Consider the following 23,522-nt stretch of genomic DNA (forward strand, 5'->3'; position numbering starts at 1 on the left):
ATGAGTCGTGCAGCTGCAAAATTGATTTTTTCCTACTAGAGGCCTGGTTCATAATAGCTTGTAGAATATGTCTGATACATTAAGCATATGTATATATTTACCAAATGCTACGGTCAGGATAAAATAATATTATTTGTGTGTAATTTTAGTTGTTTTCTATTTCATAGAATCATTGGGTTAATTAAGATTTTGTTTCGGGAGGCTTTGCTAACTTTATTTCTGGAAATGTGAAAATTCTATAATAGGCCTATATATATATATATATATATATATATATATATATATATATATATATATATATATATATATATATATATATATATATAACAATAAAAAGTTGCGATAAAATTTCGGTGAGTGCTTACACCCGAAAGCCAGCCCCATAAATATGCCATTCCATAGAATACAATATTAAATATCTTACGTTGATTCAAATTAAGTTCCTTCTTAGCATTAACATCTCTAGTGAAGTCGTTATCACGTGATGCATTAATTAAATGCAGTATTGAACTTACTTTAAAGTGAGAGATGCAAGTAGCAAACGCTTATCCAAGAAATTTGACAGCTAATTAAAGAATATACTCTCTTTTTCCCCTCCCTCGATTTTCAAATATCGTCGTCGGCAATTCAAAACCTGCTATGTGACATTTTCGGTCGTTTCGAGATAATAGTATTATCTGGTACAGCTTTCAGACTCTTTTAGACTCTCTAATTTATTATTACTTGAGAAGGTATCAAGATACGTTCAGCATCAAATATTACTTATAACATCACTTTTATAAAGCGAAAAATCTAACCAGGATACTGTTTTTCGTTTCTCCTGAAAAATTTATAAAAATGCACATAGCAGGTTTTGAATTGCCGACGACGCATATGCAGGATATGAAAACAGGAAGTGAGGAGAAAATTCCCTGAACCCCCTGAAAATCCCAAGACAGAAGAAAAAATGAAATGAAATTTTTAGTTTTACGTCCCATGCCGGCTAGGCTAAAGGAGACGGTGATGATGAGAAATGAATGAAAATGGTTTAATGAAGAAAGTGGGAGGAAACGGGAGAACCCCGAGGAAACCCACACACACGGTGTTTGTCCACCACAAAGTTCACTTGGCGGGAGCAGGATTTGAACATCCAGACAGAAGAAAGTATGAACTGCACTTTAAAATATTTGTAATGGAGCTAAATAGGAATATTCCAATCATACATATTGCGTGTTTTCCTCATTAAATATTTGTTGAATAATAATAATAATAATAATAATAATAATAATAATAATAATAATAATAATAGATTACTTTCCGTCCATTTATATATTCATTCTTTCTTGTTACATTAAACAACAAAAACAACAAAAACAACAAAAACTATGTATACATACACAAAAAATTCAACTCTAAACAATGTTAGAAATACAGCTAAGAAAGCTCTTTAAAATAAATAGATTTGGTAGTTTTTTTTAACTCAATAAGGAATTAGAATTCTGACTGTAATTTTAAATATTTTGATACATTAAATGTTACTTGTATTATTAATTTGTCGGGACTACCCTACTTGTGGGATTACGCTTCGCCACTGCACATATATATTTATTGTCTGTGTTTGTGTGTGTGTGTGTGTGTGTGTGTGTGCGCGTGAGTAAGAGAGCGTGAAGCTCAGTGTTGCCACACTTGGTACAATTGTACCAAATTCAGCCCTTTTTGTCATTCATCGGCCCGTTGGTACCACGCAGGCATTTTCAGCCCCTTTTGTGAGAAAGTTGGTACAATTCTACCCAATTCAGCACCATTTAACAAATACTTGTTACCTTCTCAAAAGTGTCAGTAAGATTTCCTGTATCTCACGTTACTCATACTGTGTGTTGGACTCTTTAAAAAATGTTGTTGAACATTCATTTCTGTGACCTTACACCGCATAACGCTACAAACTTTGTGTAGAAAATTCGTAATTCGAACTATACCGAAAACAAATAACGCTAGATGAGCGCACCTACGCCGCGCATAAAGGAGACGAGAAAGAAGCACTGTGGTAGAAATTTTAGTCGTTCTATTTGGATGTTTTTAAAAATTAATATAAATAAACAGTTTCTTGGTTTAAATTCTTGGAAGAGGGGGGATGTTATAGAACTTTACCTCTGTTACCTCTGTTATAGAGCCATGTATTACACTCGGGGTAAAAGTGGATCTGAAAAAGTAAGGGGGATGCATGACGTCACGCCGTCCCCCGTGCCTATCTTTGCCCATTGTAATTTTTTTAGAAGTGAGGGACGCCACAGATATTTTCTGAAAGTGGGTAGACGGCGTCTCCCGCGTTCCTCGATATTTTACCCCCGATGGTATAAAATAATGAATTCAGCCCTTTTTGTTTCAATTTGGTACTATTTTTCAGCCCACTCCAGAGTTAGGACTGTGGCAACACTGGTGAAGTTGGAAAAATCAAGATGTTGGCGTAAGAGTGGATGCCAATATCTTGACGTATTCTGTATTCTGTTAAACTTCCATTCTGCTACATTAGACATTTCTTGGACGTACTCGAAAAAGGTGCCGACTTGTGGTTTTAAATTTCCACTATTATTATTTTCAAGCAGAGCTTAAATGGCAAAATCCAGTGTTGGCTTCAGTACTTTTGTTTTGAAAATCATTCTAATGGCAACTGCATATACATCACGACCTAGCGGAAAAGAGTTCAAGAAGTTTTGCGAACATTACTGTAACGTAGGGAATTTAGAACACCTTAGTAATAAAACCATAATTTTTGCCAGCAGAAATTTACACCAGTGAAAAAATATTGTGTATTAACAAAACCCGTGTTCTTGTGAAGAGGTATTTTAAGCTTTTGCTTGCTACATTATTTTTGCAAATTAATGCAAGAGTCCGAAAGATCTCTTATGTATTTTATATCTTTGATGTGAAGAATTTGCTTCATTTTTCGAACTGCTAGTCTGCCGTGTCACAACAAAACGCTGTAACTTGAGTTACATTGTTTTGTCGCTATAAGCATTTTTGAATTTCCCGCCACCGATATTTGTGTTCACCAGGCCCAGTATTGAGCTGGGTCAAATACTTTTGAAAATACAGCAAAGAAAATTTCGATGTAAGTAGGAAATTAGCCTGTCTGTAGCGACAAAACGATGCAAATCGAGTTACATTGTTTTGTCGCTACTGAACGACTGCGTAACTGAAATTACATTGTTCTGTCAATGTCATTGTAAGTAGTAAATGTGCATTTTGTAGCGACAAAACGATGTAACGCGGATTACATTGTTCGGTTGAAAAATGAATGTAGCATGCTCTGTTTTTACACGTGTCTGAGAGTGACGTCACCGTTGTATAAACCAATCAATGGTTCAATCTGAATCAAAGTGGCGTGACCAACGCCCCGAATCATGGGAACAAACCGTCCAAATAGGCTCGAGATGATGAACCCGCTGGTATCACATTACAATTTAGAGCATGCTCCAAACAGGAGATATTTCCCCTGCATCTACACTGCGTCGAAAGTGTACGAAGAGCACCTCGAAGATTGCAAGGAAAAAGAAAGAAGGAAATGCAGCTGGCCAGTTTTCCACGAGGTGATGAAAGATCTCCATATCTCCACTTCAAGACCCACCCAGGATGCCTGTTCCAGATGCGAGGAACATCGTTTGGCCGTTCACAACGACAACGACGGGCCGCAGCAGGAGCACTCCTGCGAAGCCTGTGGGTGCGCGTTGTGCAAACAACAGATCTCCCACCTGAAGAACCGTGATCTGGCCCGGGGGCACATGCACGACTTTCAAAGCAATGAAGAAACTCGTGTGTCAGCCTATACTGTCGATATGCAGAAAGTGCTCTCGATGCCAAAACTGTCTACCAAAGACAGCTTCTTCTTGCGAAAACTTGTACTGTTCAATGAGACGTTTGCTCAGGTTGGCCAAGGCGCGGAGGCAGTTTGCGTGCTGTGGCACGAAGCGGAAGGCGGGCGAAGGGCAAGCAACATTGAGTCTGCCTACGTGGCTTTCATCCAAGGTCATGCCAGGGATTTGGAAAACATCTACCTGTTTGCAGACAACTGCGGCGCCCAAAATAAGAACCGAATCCTCTTCGGGGCGCTGTTACGAATCGTCAACGATTGCACTATATCCTGTTCCAGGATCCGACTGGAATATCTGGAGCCAAGTCACACCTACATGAGTGCCGACAGCGTGCATGCGTGCATCAGCAACAAAATTTGACTAAAAGACCTGTACGACATGCATGACTTTGTGTCGACGATACAAGCCAGTCGAAGGAACCTCAAGACGGCAACGCTGTCCCACAGAGAGATGATATTGTTCCGGGATGAAACGAAAGCCAAACTCCCGAAAGGATGGTCCTTCAGCAACATGAAGATTGTGGAATTTCGGAGAGGTAGTTTGGCAATCTACGTGAAAAAGGACTACGATGCAGAAGATTTTCGCGAGATTTCAATCTTAAGCAAGCCACGAAGAGAGTCCTTGCTAAGGAGTTGGGGAAACAAAGCCCAGATCTGCTGTCAGCACTGCCGAGGCAGGAATCCTTAAGAGGCATCAATGCGGAGAAGAAGGAGGATCTCCTCAACCTCTGTCAGTATGCCTTAAACCAGACGAGGGTTTTTTCAGAAACTTCCTGTCACGAGCGGAGTTTTCGATCTCGACAGGGTCGTTGACGTCGATTTTTGAAGTGACATTTGACGTTGATACATCAAAAAACTGTCTAGTGTGTAAATTCTTTTAAATAAGTTTTTCAAAGCACAGACTAATTTGTGACAGATAATTTGGTCACTTGTATGTTATTTTCCCTTTTTGTCGCTATTATGTGAAGGAATAGTATGTGATCGATAAGTACGTTTTTCAAAGAACAGCTTCGGTTTTCGTTTTATATTCTTTTTAAGGTTCTTCACCACATCGAAATTTAACTGCCGCTAATTTCAGAGTTTTTTGTAATATCTTCAAAACAAATAACAGTACAAAAAGTGCATCCGCAGTTTGCTAGACAATCTCATTTTGCCTGACTCACTTCTCTCTGCTTCCGTTTTGTAGCTATTCATAGATTTGTCATTTATTTGCGATTTTTTGACTAGCTGCACAGCGAAAGCAGACAGGTGAGCCGCGACAACGATATGACATGTAAAATAATATTGTCTAGTAAGCTGCGGATCCATTATCCTATACTACTATTTGTTTTGAAGACATTACAAAAAAAGGTGAAATTAGCGGCAGTTAAATTTCGATGTAGCAAATAACCTTAAATGTTTTATTTAATAATGTTAAAGGAATGTAACGAAAATATGTTCATACCGAGCGAAATATTAAAAAGGGGTACAAAACTAAATCAACATGCAGGGTCGTTCAAATTACGTACTAGCAAATATAGCATACTCAATCCTTCAGCAATTTTATTTTGTGTGTCTATTTATGGGCTTTCTTTGGTTATTAGCAGTTTTCCCCACAATTTTGCAATAAACATTCAGTTACCATTTAAGAGTGAATTTTGTGTATGCCATGAGCTGCCAATACGAACGAAGGAAAACATGTGATATTCACGGGTATCTTAAGTTGTGTATAGAAAGCCGATTTGGTTATACTTGGTGAATGGAACATGACCAACACATTGAACACAAAATATGTTGTATATATCATAGGCAAATTCGATTAGGCCTATTACAATAAACGAAACAAAGAATCTGTGTGAGCTCGCTATTATTTAACATAGGAATTGCCTCTATACCGTACGACTTTCCCGGTGTGGAAAAGTGGGGTTCTTAACAAGTCCCTATGCCTAAATTATAATTACGTACTCCTAACGCCTGGGTATTTCAGTTATTTCATTTATTAAATAGGTACTATTTGCTATTAAAATGAATTCAATTTCAAATAATGCTGCTAAATCGTGTACGCAGTAACCACAAAATGATGTAACTGTAGATACATAGTAGATGCTGTAGCCACAGATTGATGTAAGTCTAAATACAAGCTCAGCGCTATAGCGACAAAACGATGTAACTAGGCAATAATAGTCAACCAATCAATTTTCACCAAATTTAATCACACAACATGCATTTACGTAACATTACATGCAACCACGTGTTTCCAAAGTCAAGATACACCGGTCCTACACGATACAAATCAAATTTTCGGATGAAAACTTTACGGCTCTTTTTCTCAAAACTGCTCCGCCAAAGTTACAGCGTTTTGTCACGACACGGCAGTAGTATTGTAAGAATAATATGGAAGGTTACCTGAGTGTCCGTAACCTTACTGAGTGTCCATTTAGATCCGTAGTCTTACATCTAAGTTTCATTTGAAATTCCACTTCAACGATTACAGAATTGAGTTGTTTTTAATTTACTTTCCCATGTGTAAATAAATATTTCGGTAGCAGGTGGGTTATGTCGGAAATTGTCTAAGGGGGACAATTAAGGTGCCAATCGATTCAGTAAGACCTAAGGAGTGTTTTGAAGTTGGTCTCATCACTTGCTGATGAGCAGTTGCCAAGATATTTAAGATTAAAATGAAAGGGCGGGTTTTGTTGGAAATTCTCTGAGAGGGACAATTAAGAGGTCGATCGATTCAGTAGCGCCTAAGGCGTGTTTTGAAGTTGGTCTCATCTCTTGCAGATCAGTAATGGTCCAGATATTCAAGGTCAAAATACAGAGGTTTGTATACGGGGAGGGAGCCATACACAAATTGTGAAAATCGGTTCTAAAGCGTATCGCATGCAGCAGAAGCCAGCACAATGTTGTGGAACAGTGAGAAACGGTCAGTCAGAGTTTAAATGAAAATATCTTGGCAACTACTCATCAGCAAGTGATGAGACCAACTTTAAAACACTCCTTAGGTCTTACTGAATCGATTGACACCTCAATTGCCCCCATCAGACAATTTCCGACATAACCCGCCTGCTACCAATATTTCTAGTAAGGATGTTGTGCACGCATTGTATAATTTTGGATCTACATTTTTTTACTTTATTCGATAAAATTTGCAGTAATTCTCAGTTTAAAATTCCGTAACAACTTACTCTAGTTCAAGAAGTGGCAGTTGAACACTGAAGGTGTGTCCTGTTTAATTTTGGTACTGGATTTTTTTCCCGAACTTTTGGAGAGCCTGCATATGTTTAGAGAGATTTACTTCTTGTTTATCGTTCTGAATAAAGCGTAAATGTATTTTTTCTTGTTAAATGCTAAATTTGTATTTCTTTTAGGGTAGTGTTTCTGACTCAGGTGATGACCCAACAAAGATAAAAAATATCTCTTCCATCATAAATGGGAGGGTGTGTCGTAGACCCTTATTGGCGTAATATTTAGGAACTGTTAAACATAATAAATCGGAATTCGGAATAAGGGACTCCAAGCAGCTCTTCTTGTTACCTTTTCATATTCTTTACATCCCTTGTGGGGCTTCATTTATGTTAACTATGTATAGAATGAACTGAAAAATTGTGAGTAGTAACCTGGAAAAGACGGATAACTAATTGATTCTGACCGAATGAGTAGGAACCCTGACCTTAAATATAGCCTGAAATTGATGTCCTGGTTTTTCGTTTACAAAATCTGGCAACCCTATACCGGGTTCGAGATGCGGTCGTGGTTCGGAGTCCATGTTAATCGTAGGTTCTTTCCTTCATAACCTCCGTATTGCTTAGGAACGTAAAATACAAAAACCTTGAAAGTGGAAAATAGAAACAAATTAAGGCCATTAAGTTTAACGATTCTTACAGGTTAACTTTTCGTATATGAGTAGTCCCTTTCCAAAACTGCTCTTGTCCATTCACAGGAAATCCCACAAAACTTAGAAAAATATGTTTTGTAGAACTGGGAATTCTTCAGTGTGTTCATGTAAAAAAAAAAAAAAAAAAAAAAAAAATCGAGTTCTACCAAACGCATAGATTATTCAGTTTTTGTCGGTTTTCTGGGATTTTCTGTAAATGGACAAGAGCCGTTTTGGAACTTTATCACATATATATAATACTTACCCACAAAATTGTTCGTCGAAAAGAAAAATATAATATAATAAATAGAAACACTAAGTTTACTGTTTATGATTTTTAAAATATGCTTACTTATTCCCCAAACTGAGCTAATACTGCTTTACATTTTTACGTGTAGATAACAAACAAAATGAAACAAAATATAGGTCTCTGGAACGCGTTTAGTGGAAATGATACCAATGCAAACCCAACTATATAGATATATGGTTATCATGCATGGATGCAAGACCTGAAATATCATCAGGAAGTCACATGTTTAAAAAAGCAACTTCTATAATGAAAGCAAGATATGAAACATTCATTCTTCAATGTAGGGTTGAAATATGTCAAAAATGAAAGAATGAATTTGACCCCACACCCCAATTTGAAAAAAAAAGTTACTGTATATTTTTTTTGAAAAAGAAAATTGATTTTAATGCAATGTAAATCATAATTTATTTCAGGCTTCTGAATTAGCCCACTGTATGGAGTTAAAATCAGTCATAAATGAGGGGTAAATTGATCCCTCTACTCCGATTTTTAAAAGTATATTACATGATAACTTTAGTAATAAAAGTTACGGATTACCGCACTCAACCTTCTCATTCTCTTTTGTTAAATTAAATCTAGAAATGGTGTAAAACATTTGTTTATGAGCTATGAACAAAATTATAATAAATGTATATAAAATATTAACAAAATTACAATAGGCGTTTTAGAAAAAAAACTGAAAATTCTTCATGCAATTTAACGACCCATGATTATACCCTTGAAGCTAAGAGAGGCTATGATTTAAGACAAGTGAATGGATATGGAGGAATTTGATGGAATGAGAATGTGGGAGAAAACCCACGGACACTATGTTGTCCACCACAAACTTACTTGGCAGAGGATCGAACCAGGGACCTCAAGCACCGGAGATAAGAGCTTTACCACTGAGCCATCATGCCCCAAAAAAAATCTTCGAAGAAATCCTTCACTCCCAAGAGTCAGTTTATCCCTTGTGGATTTTTGATAGGACAAATGGCTTACGTCACGTTGTTGGATTGACAATGCAATATTTACAAGTAGTATGGGCGTCCTGTTAAGAGTATGTGTCATTGTTATGAGTACCGTGTATGTATCACCGTTAGAATTCGAACCATAATAGACTCACAATCACCCTTAGACGAATTCGAACCATAATAGACTCACAATCTTGTACTTAAGAGTGCATTTAATTACAAATAGCTACAGTATATAAATGAAGATAATTTACGTCTGAAGGTATTTTTTTCTTCTGTTGTATTCTTTCTTCCCTATGGAAATAATCAACAATTATATTTGGGTTCAACGGTTATAAATTTTTGAGAGAGATTAAAAGTTGATAGGAAGACCAAAGTAAAGTATGCTTCGCCGGAACAGAATCGTCATATTTTCTTTTTCGATTTATGCAGGAGGTGATAGCATCACGCTTGAGCCATCCTTACATCCCCAGGTATCCATTTTATAGATACCAGGTGAACCCTTGAGCGGAGCCTCCGTAGAATGAAGGTAGAACCAGGGGTATAAGTGTTCTGAAAAGGTAGAGGGACACTTGACGTCACGGTTCCCCGTGCCTATCTATGCCCACTGTAATTTTTAGGAAGTGGAGGCACGCTATAGATACTTTTTGGAAGTGGGGGAAAACGTCCACCCGCGTTCCCCCTCACTTTTACCGCTGCACCAAACAGCTTTTGAACAGTTGTATTCATTAAAACAATGAAAAGAAATAAATGAATTTGCAATTAATTACATAAAATGTCAAGGATTATTTACATCTTTTCAGATGTGGCATTCGACTACATTTGCAAGAAACTGAAATGGATATTACTAATTGAAGATTGTGATAAATTCACATGACTAATAGGCTTCCTTGAAATGAAGAAAATAAATAGAGTTGAAATCACGACTTCTATAAAATAAGCGGAACGGAACAGGTTCGTAACACATAGGCTATAATAGAGTTTTAGGAAACCAAACTCCTTTAATATTGTGATAACAATGACCTGATAAATACAGGGGTAAAAGTTGATCTGAAAAAGTAAAGGGTCAGTAGATAATGGCAAGATGTCACGCCGTCCTCCTGTCTATTTTGGCCCATTGTAATTTTATATGAATTGGAGGGAGGCCGTACATATTTTTGGAGGTAGGGAGACAGCGTTCCCCCGCGTTCCCCTTCACTTTTGCCTCTGGATAAATATAAATAAATCTGGTACTATCCTAATTTAAGTCCTACTAGTCCTTTCCACCTTCCCAGTGGATCCAACAGTGTAGAGAGTGATTTGCCTATACTATTTCGAAAGTGAAGCAAAATATGGAGAAATTGCATACTGAAGATTCTGTCGTCTTGAGCTTCTGAAATTAATTTCTATTTCTAAATGCCTGCTGAGTGCATTTTCCGTTTATGTAGACCAATATGGCACATTGCGAGTTGTGAACGCGCTTCGTGTCTGTCACATGACAACCACTTCTGCATTAGTACCAAAGTTGCTGAAAACATGCTGACTACATGCACTTTTACGAGATGCCGTCGAGTTGAAAAACATCCTTAACTATTATTTGCCCTGAAAGATACCCTAATACATTATTCAGTGTTGTTTTCTTGGCGTATGTTTAAGGCTCCCACTGGACACCCTATGAAAATCTACAGTACATTCATAGTTAGATGCTTAATTTTTGTTGAAACATCACAATTAATTACCGTAAATAATAGTCAAAAACTCACCAAAAGTGAGGGACAGAGGGTAGATTATTCCTATTAGTTAAATATCTTTAAAAAATGCATATTCTGCTTCACTAGTACACTACAAATACCCACTTCTTTAAAGAATTTTCTGGGCCCTAGCTCAAAAGAGTGAAGGTTTTATTAACTTGTTGACTTACTATGAATAGGATCTGGCAATTTCGCCTTTTTACACAGTGATAAGTTTCTTTCGATTTTCCAGTATGATACCAACTTTGTCTGAAAGAAAAGTTGACCTTGGTAACCTAACATTCCAAATAATCGCTTTATATTGCATATTCCGCTTGCTTATCGTTCACTCTCGTCTCACCCTTTGTTTTCTTTCTTACTTTATTTGCTTTATTTTTCCTATAGTATAGAAAGCACGGTGACTCTGTGGTAAAGTGGCTACTTCCGGCGCGAGAAATCTCTTGTTCGATCACGGCTATATGAGATGCATTTTGCTTGGTTCTATAAGTTTTGTTTATCTTTCATGCATAAGAGTTACTCTTTCAAATGACAAGACTAGCTTCTGTTGAGACAATACGGCCTACCACATAATAGTGTCTGTCATAGGGTTTCTTTGTTGCATTATGCACCTAAACTGCTATAAATTCTTTTTAGTACCACTCGATGTCTTGACTCAACGGTAAGCCTTGTTCGGAGAACGACGACCATATGCCTCCTCCCATTCTGGACGGCTTTCTCGCACTGTTAGGGACTACGTATTCTCTATAGTTGGAAATGTAGGTGCCTGTCGTCATTGAAACCATGGGAAAACTTTAAGCACTCACAAAAAACACATATTTTCTCATTTTGTTCTTCCTTTACGAAGTAACCTAATAAAGCAACTTGGAAATGAAAACGATAGAAAACAATAGTGAGTTCAGCATCCTTCTGCTATGTAACACGTGAATAAGAGGACAGATAATAAACGAAAGTGAATTCTGAAGGGATGGAGGAAAAAAGAGAACTCCAGGAAAATACATATGCACGAATCACGCCAGGAGAAACCTCGGCGTCCTCCCCTGCACACTTATCTTGGAGAAAAAGACTTCGTCGTTTCACAATAAACTTACATGCTCGTGTTGCAGGTTTTTCGCTGTGGACAAGGGCGCCCATCGGGGGGGGAGGTGGGGTGCTCGCCCCCACTAGAGGAAATCGTACTTCGGAATATCGAAAACAAATTGAATTTTTACATTAGTTACAGCAAAATTTGAACCTATATTTGAAATGTCGCGTATACTTGCCCCCCTTGGAAACCAGAATATGGGCACCCTTAGCTGTGGGCTGTACCATACCTTATGTAGTCTTGAACCATATGTAGTTGAGTAAAACAAATACTCAACATTGAAAACATTGTACTATTGTATTTCAGCTTTATTATGTCCCTTTATTACGTATTATTATTAATAGACCCCTAATAATCATAAAATTTCTTGATAATTAGATTTTCTCGATGTATTTTCAAACCAGTATCGACATTTCAGATTTTGTCGGCAGAGGGAGAAAGGTTTTCCACCAACCTTTTCATGATTTTTTTTTATTAGTATACGATTTATTAGAAGCATGCGCTTCTGAAACTCATGAAGGTAATTGCCCCTGCAATTCTCAAATGACGCCCCTGTTTCAAACCATTTTGACAGCCTGCAGCGTACAGAGTTTCGCAAGATCTTATTATAGATTAGACTACTATATGTGTCATGTAATATGTGGATTGCACATTGAACATTTATAATCAGAAAGAAATATTCCAATGTTCAATTTATGTGAGTAATATTTGTTTATTTACACCTCAATGAAATGGATCATTAACATTAATTTGCCTTGCCCGGCATATGAACAGTGTATGATTCTTCTTAGATATTTTAAAATAACACCCGTGTGTTTCAATTAAAGGAGTAAAATAGAAACGTGTTTCATGATTAGCTGATAAAAGTACAACGAAATAATCTAAATTTGTTGGGTATGCATCGCTTCCAATCTCCCCCCCCCCCCGTCTACGTTCAAAAAAAATGATTAGATGAAGTCGGCAAAGCGTCTAATACCGTGTTTCTTAAATTTTGCAGAAATTGAGCAATATATCGCGTTTCTAGCAACACGAATATCAAAAAGTACAGATAGGACATATTAAAGCGTCTTCTTGTGATGTTAGAAGTTCGTTCAATTTTAACGTATCAGGTTATTTGAGCCAATTGGTTTGATTTTAAATTAATGAACCATTTCTCCTTAGGATTTAAATAGTTTAGCACACATAATCCTTGACCCAGGAAATTTACATTTATTTAAGTCAATACATCAATTTCTTTCCTCATACCTCTATACGTATTTCCTGTTCACTTTTTTAAAAGTAGATATTTGAGAACGAATGTAAAAAATATATTAAATACGATATTCACAAAACAATGGAAGGCAGGTTCACAACAAATAAGCAGTTCTTTACGTAACAATTCTTTTTCGTAGCTGCTATTCCTATCGTTACAAATTAAACAATCAGTTAGACAGGTGTTTTCATTTTGGTACGCGTTTATTACCTATAAAAGGCTTCATCACGTACAAACATCACTCGCTAGCTATATGCCGTCGAAAACAAACCAATGGTCCCGTAGTTCCATATAAAAAATAGTGTGGTACCCTTAGTGTTTCGTCGCAGAGCGAAGTCATATTACGGATACTCCAACATTTTGAAGTTGCATATCGTTTTCCCAACTACGGAGTAATCAGCTGGCTGCCGGCACACATCATCTGCAGTGTGATAATCCGACAAACCTTGACTGCCGAAGATATGTGTGTCGCCATGAAGGACAATTCAAGTCCCATTTGGAATTGGTTCTCGACTAAAATGCAATTCAACCACGAGATGGAAATCTTGAAATTTTCTTTTATCAATGATACTTACTTGTGAGCTGTGTAAACAGATCTTAGCCAAGATGGCCAGATGTGATGTGAATTACAGTTTCTAAGGATTTATTGCGGACCTTCAGAATCCATGGTTACAGGTCTTGAAATTTCGATTTTGTATAGAAACTGCTTCTGGATGCATTATGGTTATCCTAAGAACCAGGAAGTACACCTTATAGTTACGTACTTTGTTTGATCTTATACTGAAGTATGCTCACGAGTTTAAAGAAATTGTGCTGTGTGAGCAAATCTGGAACCAAAGATGAGTTTCGAACGTTACCCTGAATGGGCCGATTTTTGTTGGTGTTGTATCTTTCCTTTTCCTTCTAAAAATATTTATTTCAGCTACATTTTCCCTTCAAAGGACTGAGAAATAGTAAAATAGAAATGAAAAATAAAAGAAATGGAAAACGTATTAATAATTTATTTGTTCAAGTGATGGAAACTGGTTCTTTGTAAAAATGGCAACACAGACTTTAGTCGTAGCATCAAAGTTGTTACATGGTTGTTACATCCAAGACAGTTTCTTTTGTTGTGCTTGTTGTATGCTTGAAATCAGGGGTAAAAGTGGATCTGAAAAGGTAGGGGGAAGCGTGACGTCACACCGTCCCCCTTGTCTATCTTTACCCATTGTCATTTTTTTAGGAAGTGGGGTGACGCAATCGATATTTTATGGAATTGGGGGGACGACGTCCTCCGCGTTCCCCTACACTTTTACCCCTGGGTAGAACGAGAAACAGTGTTGCCACAGTGCTGCCTCTAGAGCGGGCTGAAAAATAGTACCAAATTGAAACAAAAAGGGCTGAATTTTTATACCAGTGTAATACATGGCTCTATAACACGAAACTAAAAGAGGTGAAGTTCTAGAACTCCCGCCCCTTTCTTACAAGAGTCCAAGTCAAGAAAGGGCTCTTTTTAATCATTACTTTTTAAAAACATCCTTTAAAATTACTTTTAAAAACGTTTTGGTGTAGAGTCTTTGCAACGACACATAAATTATATACTTACTTGAGCACACGCTGGTCTTCTTCAGAATATTCAACACTTGATTCATGGGGTGTGTGCTTCTTTTCTTTAATTTCAAGCAACATGTTTCCCGGTATAGTTCGAATTTCGAATTTTTCTCAAAGTTCGTAGCGTTATGCGCTGCATCGTCACACAGTGAATGCTCAACAGCATTTTTGAGTCCAACACACAGCATGAGTAACGTGAGATGTAGGAAAAGTCTTACTGACACTTTTGAAAATGTCACAAGTATTTGTTGAATGGTGCTGAATTGGGTAGAATTGTACCAACTTTTTCACAAAAGGGGCTGAAAATGCCAGCGTGGTACCAACGGGCCGATGAACAACAAAAAGGGCTGAATTTGGTACAATTGTACCAGGTGTGGCAACACTGACGAGAAATGAGTCCAGCCCTCACAATCCGCTTGGTAGTAGATACCTCCAACTACGCTCCAGCGGTTCTTATTACTAAAAGTTATTACAACAATCAAAATAAAATTACTATTATTTGCTCTCTATTAATGATTCCTGAAAATTAGAAAGAGTAACATAGCGTGCTATTAGAAATCTACAAAAGAACATCTAGGATTTGACTTTAAAGCTCACGGATTGAATACTAATGAGTGAATAAAAAGTATGTTTGTAAAGGATGATTCATAAATCCGGTTCCTTATGGGTAATCAATACATGAGTTGAATCGTAAAATTCTTCAGCAACTGTCAAAAATTAAATTAAAAATGTCAAAAGGGGTCACGGTGACTCAATGGTAGAGTGCGTAGATTTCCTGGTTCGATGCCCGGCAAAGTAAATTTGAGGTGGACAACATTGTGCTCGTGGGTTTTCTTGTGGTACTCCCACTTTCTCATTCCACCAATTCTTCCATCATTATTCACTTGCTTTAAGCATCGTCTCCCTTAGCCTAGAGGGCATAATTGTAGGCGTCAAACAAAGATTTCATTTTCATTTTCAAAAATGTCAAAATCGTCAGTTTTCTCCTTTGTATGAAGAGGGGGTGGGTGAACTATCTCAGTAAAGCAAGAAAATGAAAAGAACCTAGTACTTCTGGAAATATGCACTTGATCTTTTTCAATTTTTTTGTTTCGTAAAAATAAAAATAATAAGAACCATCTCAGAAGTGCACAATATTTATACTTCATTATTGGAAACAGAAAGCACTATTACAAAGGGCTTCAACTTATTATGACTTAAATACCACACAGGGCTTTGAAAAATAGTTTTGTGAAAACTGTATGGTGCAAAAGGAGATGAACAAGCGGATGAATGAGAGCTCTCTCGTTGTTCGTGGCGTGGGAGATCCAGATTCTATTTCCGGCAAGAGCTCATGTGGTTCGGATCCCAAGTTAATCTGTAGGTCTATGGTGAATTGAATGGTGACAGTTGCCATACATAATGCAGAATTCAACAATAAGTAACTAGTTGTCTTCAGTATATACATTGTAATTAGATCGAGAGATCTAAAATGGACATTATAGGTAACTTGTAGTGTAAATAAAGGATGCCTACAAAGGGGAAGCCATGGTGCTAAATACGTCATTGAAATTCTACGGGAGTGAAGATAACACGTTCAAATATTTAAATGAACTTTTAAATACTATTAAAACTGTATAATTTATACGAGAATAAAACACATTAATCAAATTAAGCAGATGTACCGTAAATAAGAAATATTACGTAAGTTTAAAAGTAATTGCTTTGGGCCATGGGCGTCTGAAGGGGAGGGCAGGGTGGGGTGGATCTTCACGAAAATATGTACGTAATATAGCAAATCACGTATATTAGATACCAGAAATACAGGACGTAATATAGCAACCATGGAGATGAGCCCCCTCTGGAAAGTTTTCTTCGGGCGCCCCTGCTTTGGGCTCATAATGTCAGAAATGTTTAAGGGTGCACAATTACTTAGGAATACGGAATTTGAGTTGAAAAGGTTTTGAAGGAAGACATTTAGAGGTAAGCAGACATTTAGAGGTTTTGATGTAATCCATTATTTGTATTCTTCGCTCCCTCCCTCTCTTTCCTGCCACCATAGCACGTCTCTCATGATACAGTTTCTTCTTATCCAATGTCCCAACCAGTTTCTCTTCCTCTTCTTAATAACATCTAAAATTGTTCTTTTCTCCCCTACCATTTCTAATACCCTCTCATTCGTTTGCCGTTCGACCCAGTTAATTTGCTACATTCTTCTTCTCCACACCCACATTTCGAAAGCTTCCAGTCGTTTTTCGTTTCTCATTTTAGCGTAATTTCCATATTTCTGACCTATACAGTACAATGCGCCACATGAAGCATTTTATGAGTCGTTTTCTCAAATCTTTATTCAAGGTTCCACAAAATATTTTCTTAATCCTAAAGGCTTCTTTCGCCATTCTTATCCTTGCTTTTATTTCACGTTGCGGTTCACATACTAATAATATTTCATTCTATTTCCGTTCCCGTTCATTACTAATAATACTACGCAGATATCGAAAACTAGTCACCTGTTCTATTTTCTCCCCTCCTACTTTATAATTGACACTGTCTCCTTCGTTCCAATCACCATGACTTTTGGGACATTTATTTTCATCCCATATTCATACATCATTACAATAGATGTAATCGAAATATATAACATCCTAGAGTATTTGAGAGCAAATTAGTATGTTTTTTTTTTACATGTATTTCCAACACTTAGTACCCTTCGAAAATTCATGTCGGTCATGACCAGATGGATTAGAGATAGTCTTCTACTTGATATTAAGTGTCTTATCTCGTTAGACTTCCCACCAGCATGCTTCCTAATTCTCTATTAAGAAAGGAAGCAAAATTGTAGGGTACTAGTTCAGCAACTTATCATGAGTCAACCTAAAATTCATAAAGAAAAATAAAAGCATTTCTTTACCTGCTTCAGCAACTTGAATCCACAAAATTACCGTAAATGTTACACTAATTGTAATTAATGACAATCCATGCACGCGACACAAAATCATATTTTATTCACAATAATGTAAGCTTAGAACATGTGAAGAGCGTGACGCACACTAAAGTAAATTCGGATGCACTGACCATAAAATGGCAAAAAGGACAGTGATGTTGACTGAAATTTCAGTTTCCTCCAGCAACATTCATTAACTTGACATTGTTTCCAGATTTAGCAACATTGCTATGTGATCGTAAAACAAAAGAAAATCACAACATGGCGTCTTAGTAGTGCGATACCTTGTATGGGAGAAGGCATATAAATCATATATCAATGGGTTTTCACACTTATTAGTGTCTTTTTCAATTTATGAAAGACAAAATTTCACTATATTTGTTGCTATTTCTGTCTAAATGAGAAGCATTGACAACAATGTAGAGGAAGTAGATATGCGTGCCGGATGTAAGTATCAGATATCTATTTTCAAACTAGACGCCTGGTTCTCCGGTTATCCTAGATAATTTCTCCCTTCTTTCAAGTTGGACAATTACCCCTTTCACTGATAATCTATCTGTACAGCAAGACATTCAAGAAGGGTAACTAACCCTTTCCTACTACCGAGGCGCTCTTTTCTTCCTTATACACAATTTTGCAATATTTCAAGCTGCGGCGAAAGCACATTTCAACATCCAGAATGGGGTGGGACATATTGTCATTCTTCATTTTGTTAACACTCCTCAAACTTAACTCACTTGTAAAGAAAGAAAGAAAAAAAAGGTCGAAGTTTCTCATCCGATCAGTCGGCAATATTAATAGATGGGATTATCCTCGTTGGTATAGTGGCTACTGCGCGTGTCCTTGATGCATGAGGTCCCGAGTTCGATTCCCGGTGAGAGCATGAAACATACTACACTTTAAACTGTATGTTTCGTCTAATATAGCCTCACTGCTGACAAATGACGTAAACACAAATCAGTTATTCAATGAACCCAAACTAATGTCGTTGCTTTGCTGTGGTTCCTTTAAAAGGAGTCCACTTCGTTTTCTTCCTCTTTTTACGTAACTCCGTAATTGTCCTCACAACACAGAGCAAACGTTATCTAGTTTTCCTCCAGCTGCCACCCATCCAAGTACTGAGAAGACTCTGTACTGCTTCACTTCAATTGTTCACCTCAGAAAAGACGATTCCATATTTTTTTAAAAAAAAAAAAAAAAAGAAGTTTTTGTAATTGATACGTTTTATTTATGATATCTCAAATATATGCAATAATAATCGTATTAATGTCTGAATAATTCATAATTATTAGATTAATAATTATTCTGCCCTTATTGGAAGATCACATGGTACAATATAAACTTTCTTGCAGCACCATCTTCCAGTTAATTCCTCCTCATAATGTAGCATTATATCCACGTCGGTTCATAACATAATCCCATTTAGTTTTCTAAATTTGTGAAAATAACGCAACGACATGTATTATCTGTCACATTATTATTATTATTATTATTATTATTATTATTATTATTATTATTATTATTATTATTATTATTATTATTATTATTATTATTATTATTATTATTATTCGGCATAGTATCTCTTGCCCTATACTTTGAAAACGAAATTGGTACGCTTATCTTTCTATCGCCTCGTGATTTAACTAAATGTTTTAGAGACTCAATCTCTAATAAAATCGATAAATATATTTTGTTTTTCTTTGCAGTTCACACAAGACACTATAGAAATACCATAAAACTCCATAAAAAGAAAATAAAACTACGTTCTTTCACAGCTTGAAACTTACGGCAATTAGCAGCTTATATTTACAGAGTATACGAGGTCTGCTACACGTTGTTAAGTCGCTTATTGGATCCGTACAGGATTCACATTTACATGACCAGGCCCGAAACCAGCCACAGAGGTTTGAGGGGGGGATGAAGACGTTAAGGAGGCCAAGTCATTAAAAATTCTTTTACAAATATCTAAATTGTGTTTTTTGTATTGAGGTCTGGAAGGGCCAAGAAAAGTTTAGGGGGGGCCTCCCTTCCCTAGCCCCCCTCTGGTTGCGGGCTTGTACATGACCGGTGATCGATTCTTCGTTGCGCCTTGCTTAGTTTTTCATTGATCAGATAGAACAACAAGAAAAGAGAAAATTATGATTGCAATTTTAGATGTGATTCGACTTTCTGCAGCTTTCTTTCAGGTGGTTCGGATTCCACGTTAATCAGTAGGTCTACGTCTCATATAGCCTCGCTGCTGAACGGGACGTTAAACTCAAAATCAATCAATCAATCTGCAGCTTTCTTCTTCTTCTTTTGGCCAAGTAAATGAGATGAAGAATTTTACAAGCATAAAGACCATTCTAGATTTTTCTATTAATAGGTATTAATAGGTTTTATATTAATAGGTTTTTTCTATTAGAAATAGGTTCATAGCTGGAAACTAAATTAGGTTCTTTCCCATTCTAGGTCATTAGTCAACGAGAATGATTTCAGTTATTTGATGTGTGGTCAGCATATTTATTTTCATCATCTATATTTCTGGAACTAAATATAATTAAAATTATTTTATCCTTAGAAATAAAATATTCATCTTTAATTGTAAAGAAAACAAAGAGCATAAGTCAAAACGTTACTATCCCATTACATTTCGTTATATAAAAAGATACAGAAAATAAACACATTTATGATTGAAAATGTGGAAGATAATGTGACAAACCTTATGAATAATTCTGTGATAAATTAAGCGATGGTTTATACTAAAATAAACGATAATAAAGTGCAAGATATTGGAAGATAGCAAAACTATTTTCCTTTATATACCGAGAAACAAGTTTCTTGAATAGACAAGTAATATTTCACCTTCAACAGTACTAATAAAACAAAACTGACCATAACAGGAAATATATATTAACAATACTTGTGTAACAGTTCTGGATACGTAACAGCAGACATATTATGAAAGACAAATCCAAGAATAACAAATATACACAGAAAGTGAAACGAGGATATGCCTCCACTTTCCGAAGACAATCAAGTTTTCCCTTCACTTCTTACAACCATCTGTACAAAACGTAAGTTTAAATTAAGTGCACCTTGAAATTTACATCCTGAATTCTATTCTCGACAAAATCTTAAATATGTTAAGAATTTTAAGCCTTGAGAAACTCAACACGAGTTTGACGTAAAATAGGTGTAATATTTTTTTTTTTTTATTACAAACTGACAAAAGTAGCGATAAATCCAAGGAGTAGCTCACTAAACCACCGCCTCTTTCCCGGTTTGTTTATAAATCAGCATAACTAATTACATTATTATTTTATGTCAGATTTTAGGTAAAAACTTATTTTTCCTTTCAATATATTTCGGGGAGAACAAGTAACGTCAATGTTTCATTAGCAAATATAGCAACTGATCAAATTTAATAATGCCTAAAATATCCTACTTTGCTTGTTAGAACTTATTTTCGTAGAAGCCCCTACATCAAACTTTTCAAAAAGATTTTTTTATATATATATTTGTAAAATTTTACAGAATTTTTGTTGTATAATTTACATAGACGTTTGTTCTATTTGATACGAATAAAATTACATTATGAAGAATGTGCAGAGCCCCTTCTAGAACATCCGTTTTTAGTTGTAGTAGTTGATTTGAGTTTAGCGTCCCGTTCAGCAGCGAAGCTATGTGAGACATGGACCTATAGCTTAACGGAGATCCAAACCATATCAGCTCAAGCCCGAAATTGAACTGCATTTTTAGAAAAAAGTATCTGACCGCAGTTAGTTCTTACCAATTGAGGTTGAAATCAACGTTATATTATACTTAGTATTTAGAAGCAGTAATGAAACTAGTTAAGAATTTCGTAACCTGAAAGCAACAAGACGAGGAGACCACAAAACATCGTTATACACGTGGAGAATTTGTAAGAGAGTACTAATGGAATTCTAACCCTCCCCGTATTGTCTAGTGGCTAGCGTGTGCACCTTGCATGTATATAGTATCGTGTTCAATTCCCGGTAAGAGCTCAGTAAATTTTTAATTCATTAATCATCCGCCTTCTTTAGCATAAAGGGCATAATCGTGAAAGTTTAATTAATTCTTCATTAACGTTCATTACGTTTTCGTAACAAAAACAATTCTGCCCTCTGTTGTCACGAACTTTGTAATTCTCTTTCTCTTTTGATGTATACTTCTGTGTGTGTGTTGAAAACATTGCACTGAAAGATTACTATAAGTTCTATAAGGGTTACAAGAATTACAAAAAAAAAAAAAAAAAAAGATAAGCTATTTGTTTTTTCTAAAAGCAATAATAGCTGATGTGATCAAAAATGTTCCAGAAAACATTTTACAAACGGCATTGGAGCATGGGTGAGTTAATTTGAGGAAATTTGTTGAGAATGCTACTGTTTCTGTTGGGTTGTAACAAGACATTTAACAAAGGAAAGAAAAAAAGACTCACATGATGTTCTTTCTAAATATGCTAGTTTCATAACAATTCTTTCACGAATAATACTGTTTTCAAGTTGCAATGATTTGAAAACAGTAATTGATTTATCAAACACCCCCGAGAAGTCATAATTGCGTTGGAGCCTTGATTAGGGATGCATTCGAGTCGAGTCGAGTCGAGATTTAAGGCTGTCTCGACTCGACTCGAGAAAATATTGTCTCGACTCGTGTCTCGACTCGAAAATATGTTGCTGTCTCGACTCGACAGTCTCTGTCTCGACTCGACTCGAATTCGAGTCGAGACGTCTCGAAATTCGAGTCGAGACAAAATATACGAGTTAAAATATACACACACATCAGCCAGACCGTTATGACTACCTACCTAATTGTTAGTATATCCACCTTTTGGCATGAATAACAACGGCAGCGCGTCTTGGCATGGTCGCAATGTTCCTCGGTGGGTCGCTGGAGAGAGTTGGCACCACATATGCACACACAGGTCATCTAATTCCCGTAAATTCCGAGGAGGGGGTGATGCACCCTCACGTCACGTTCAATCACATCCCAGATGTGATCGATTGGGTTCAGATCCGGAGAGTTTGGGAGCCAGCACCTCACTTGGAACTCGCTCCTGTGTTCCTCGAACCACTCCATCACACTCCTGGCCTTGCGACATGGTGCATTATCTTGTCGAAAAATGCCACTACCGATGGGAAACATGGCCGTCATGAAGGGGTGTACGTAGTCTGCAAGCAGCGTGCGATACCTCGGCCGTCATGGTGCCTTGCTCAAGCTCCACTAGACACACAGATGCTCACCTGAATGTTCCCCAGATAATAATTAAGCCGCAGCCAGTTTGTCTCCGTCCCGCAGTACAGATGTCAAGGAGCTGTTCCCTATGAACACTACGGATTCGCACCCTCACATCGTCATGATGAAGAAGATATCGGGATTCATCAGACAATGCAACGCTCTGCCATTGTGCCAAGGTCTAGTGGCGATGGTCACGTGTTCATTTTAGTTATAATTGCCGATGTCGTGGTGTTAACATTCGCCATCGTTAGGAGTCTGTGTTCAGACTAGTGTTGTGAAGGTCTGTGAAAAAAACGGAAATTTTGGGTTAAAAAAACAGTTTTTTTACTGTTATTCCGAGCTGGGGAAAAAACGGAAAATTTGGATATTATCAAAATCATCATTTAATCACAGAATCATTTTAGTTAACATGTTAAATCAAACATATATTTCATAGAGATATCTTCATTGTTCTATGTAAAATTCCGGAAATTTTGAAACCATTAGAAAAATTCGTTTGTTCGGAAATATTGGCAAAAACAGGAAAATGTATTTTAAAAACTATTTGTTAGCCTGATGCTAGTAATCTTACTTGCTGTAACATGTCTGCAACATATACAGTGGGAAGTCGAAAATCCGAACTAATTGGGACCACAGGTATTCGGATTTTCAAATTGTTCGGATTTTCGAAAATGACCAAGAAAATGCCATTTAGGCTTACATACTGTACGGTATGTTCTTCTATCGATACAGTGGTTAT

General features: G+C 36.7%; 1 protein-coding gene across 2 annotated transcripts in view; it reads right to left on the reverse strand.

Annotated features, from left to right (window-relative positions):
• LOC145686240 (uncharacterized) overlaps nucleotides 1-17,754 on the reverse strand; it is a 142,306-nt gene extending 124,552 nt beyond the window's left edge. Inside the window, exon 1 of one of the 2 annotated variants that reach the window (XM_081759331.1) lies at nucleotides 17,510-17,754. In XM_081759331.1, coding sequence (XP_081615457.1) covers nucleotides 17,510-17,597 — 88 coding nt within the window. In that variant the 5' untranslated portion in view covers nucleotides 17,598-17,754. The remainder of the gene's footprint in view (nucleotides 1-17,509) is intronic. The other variant, XM_081759332.1, reaches the window with a different exon arrangement.
• Nucleotides 17,755-23,522: the final 5,768 nt, after the last annotated feature.

The sequence above is a fragment of the Thermobia domestica genome, chromosome 5 (genome assembly GCF_964235325.1).
Source record: "Thermobia domestica chromosome 5, izTheDome1.hap1.1, whole genome shotgun sequence".
Lineage (NCBI taxonomy): Eukaryota > Metazoa > Arthropoda > Insecta > Zygentoma > Lepismatidae > Thermobia > Thermobia domestica.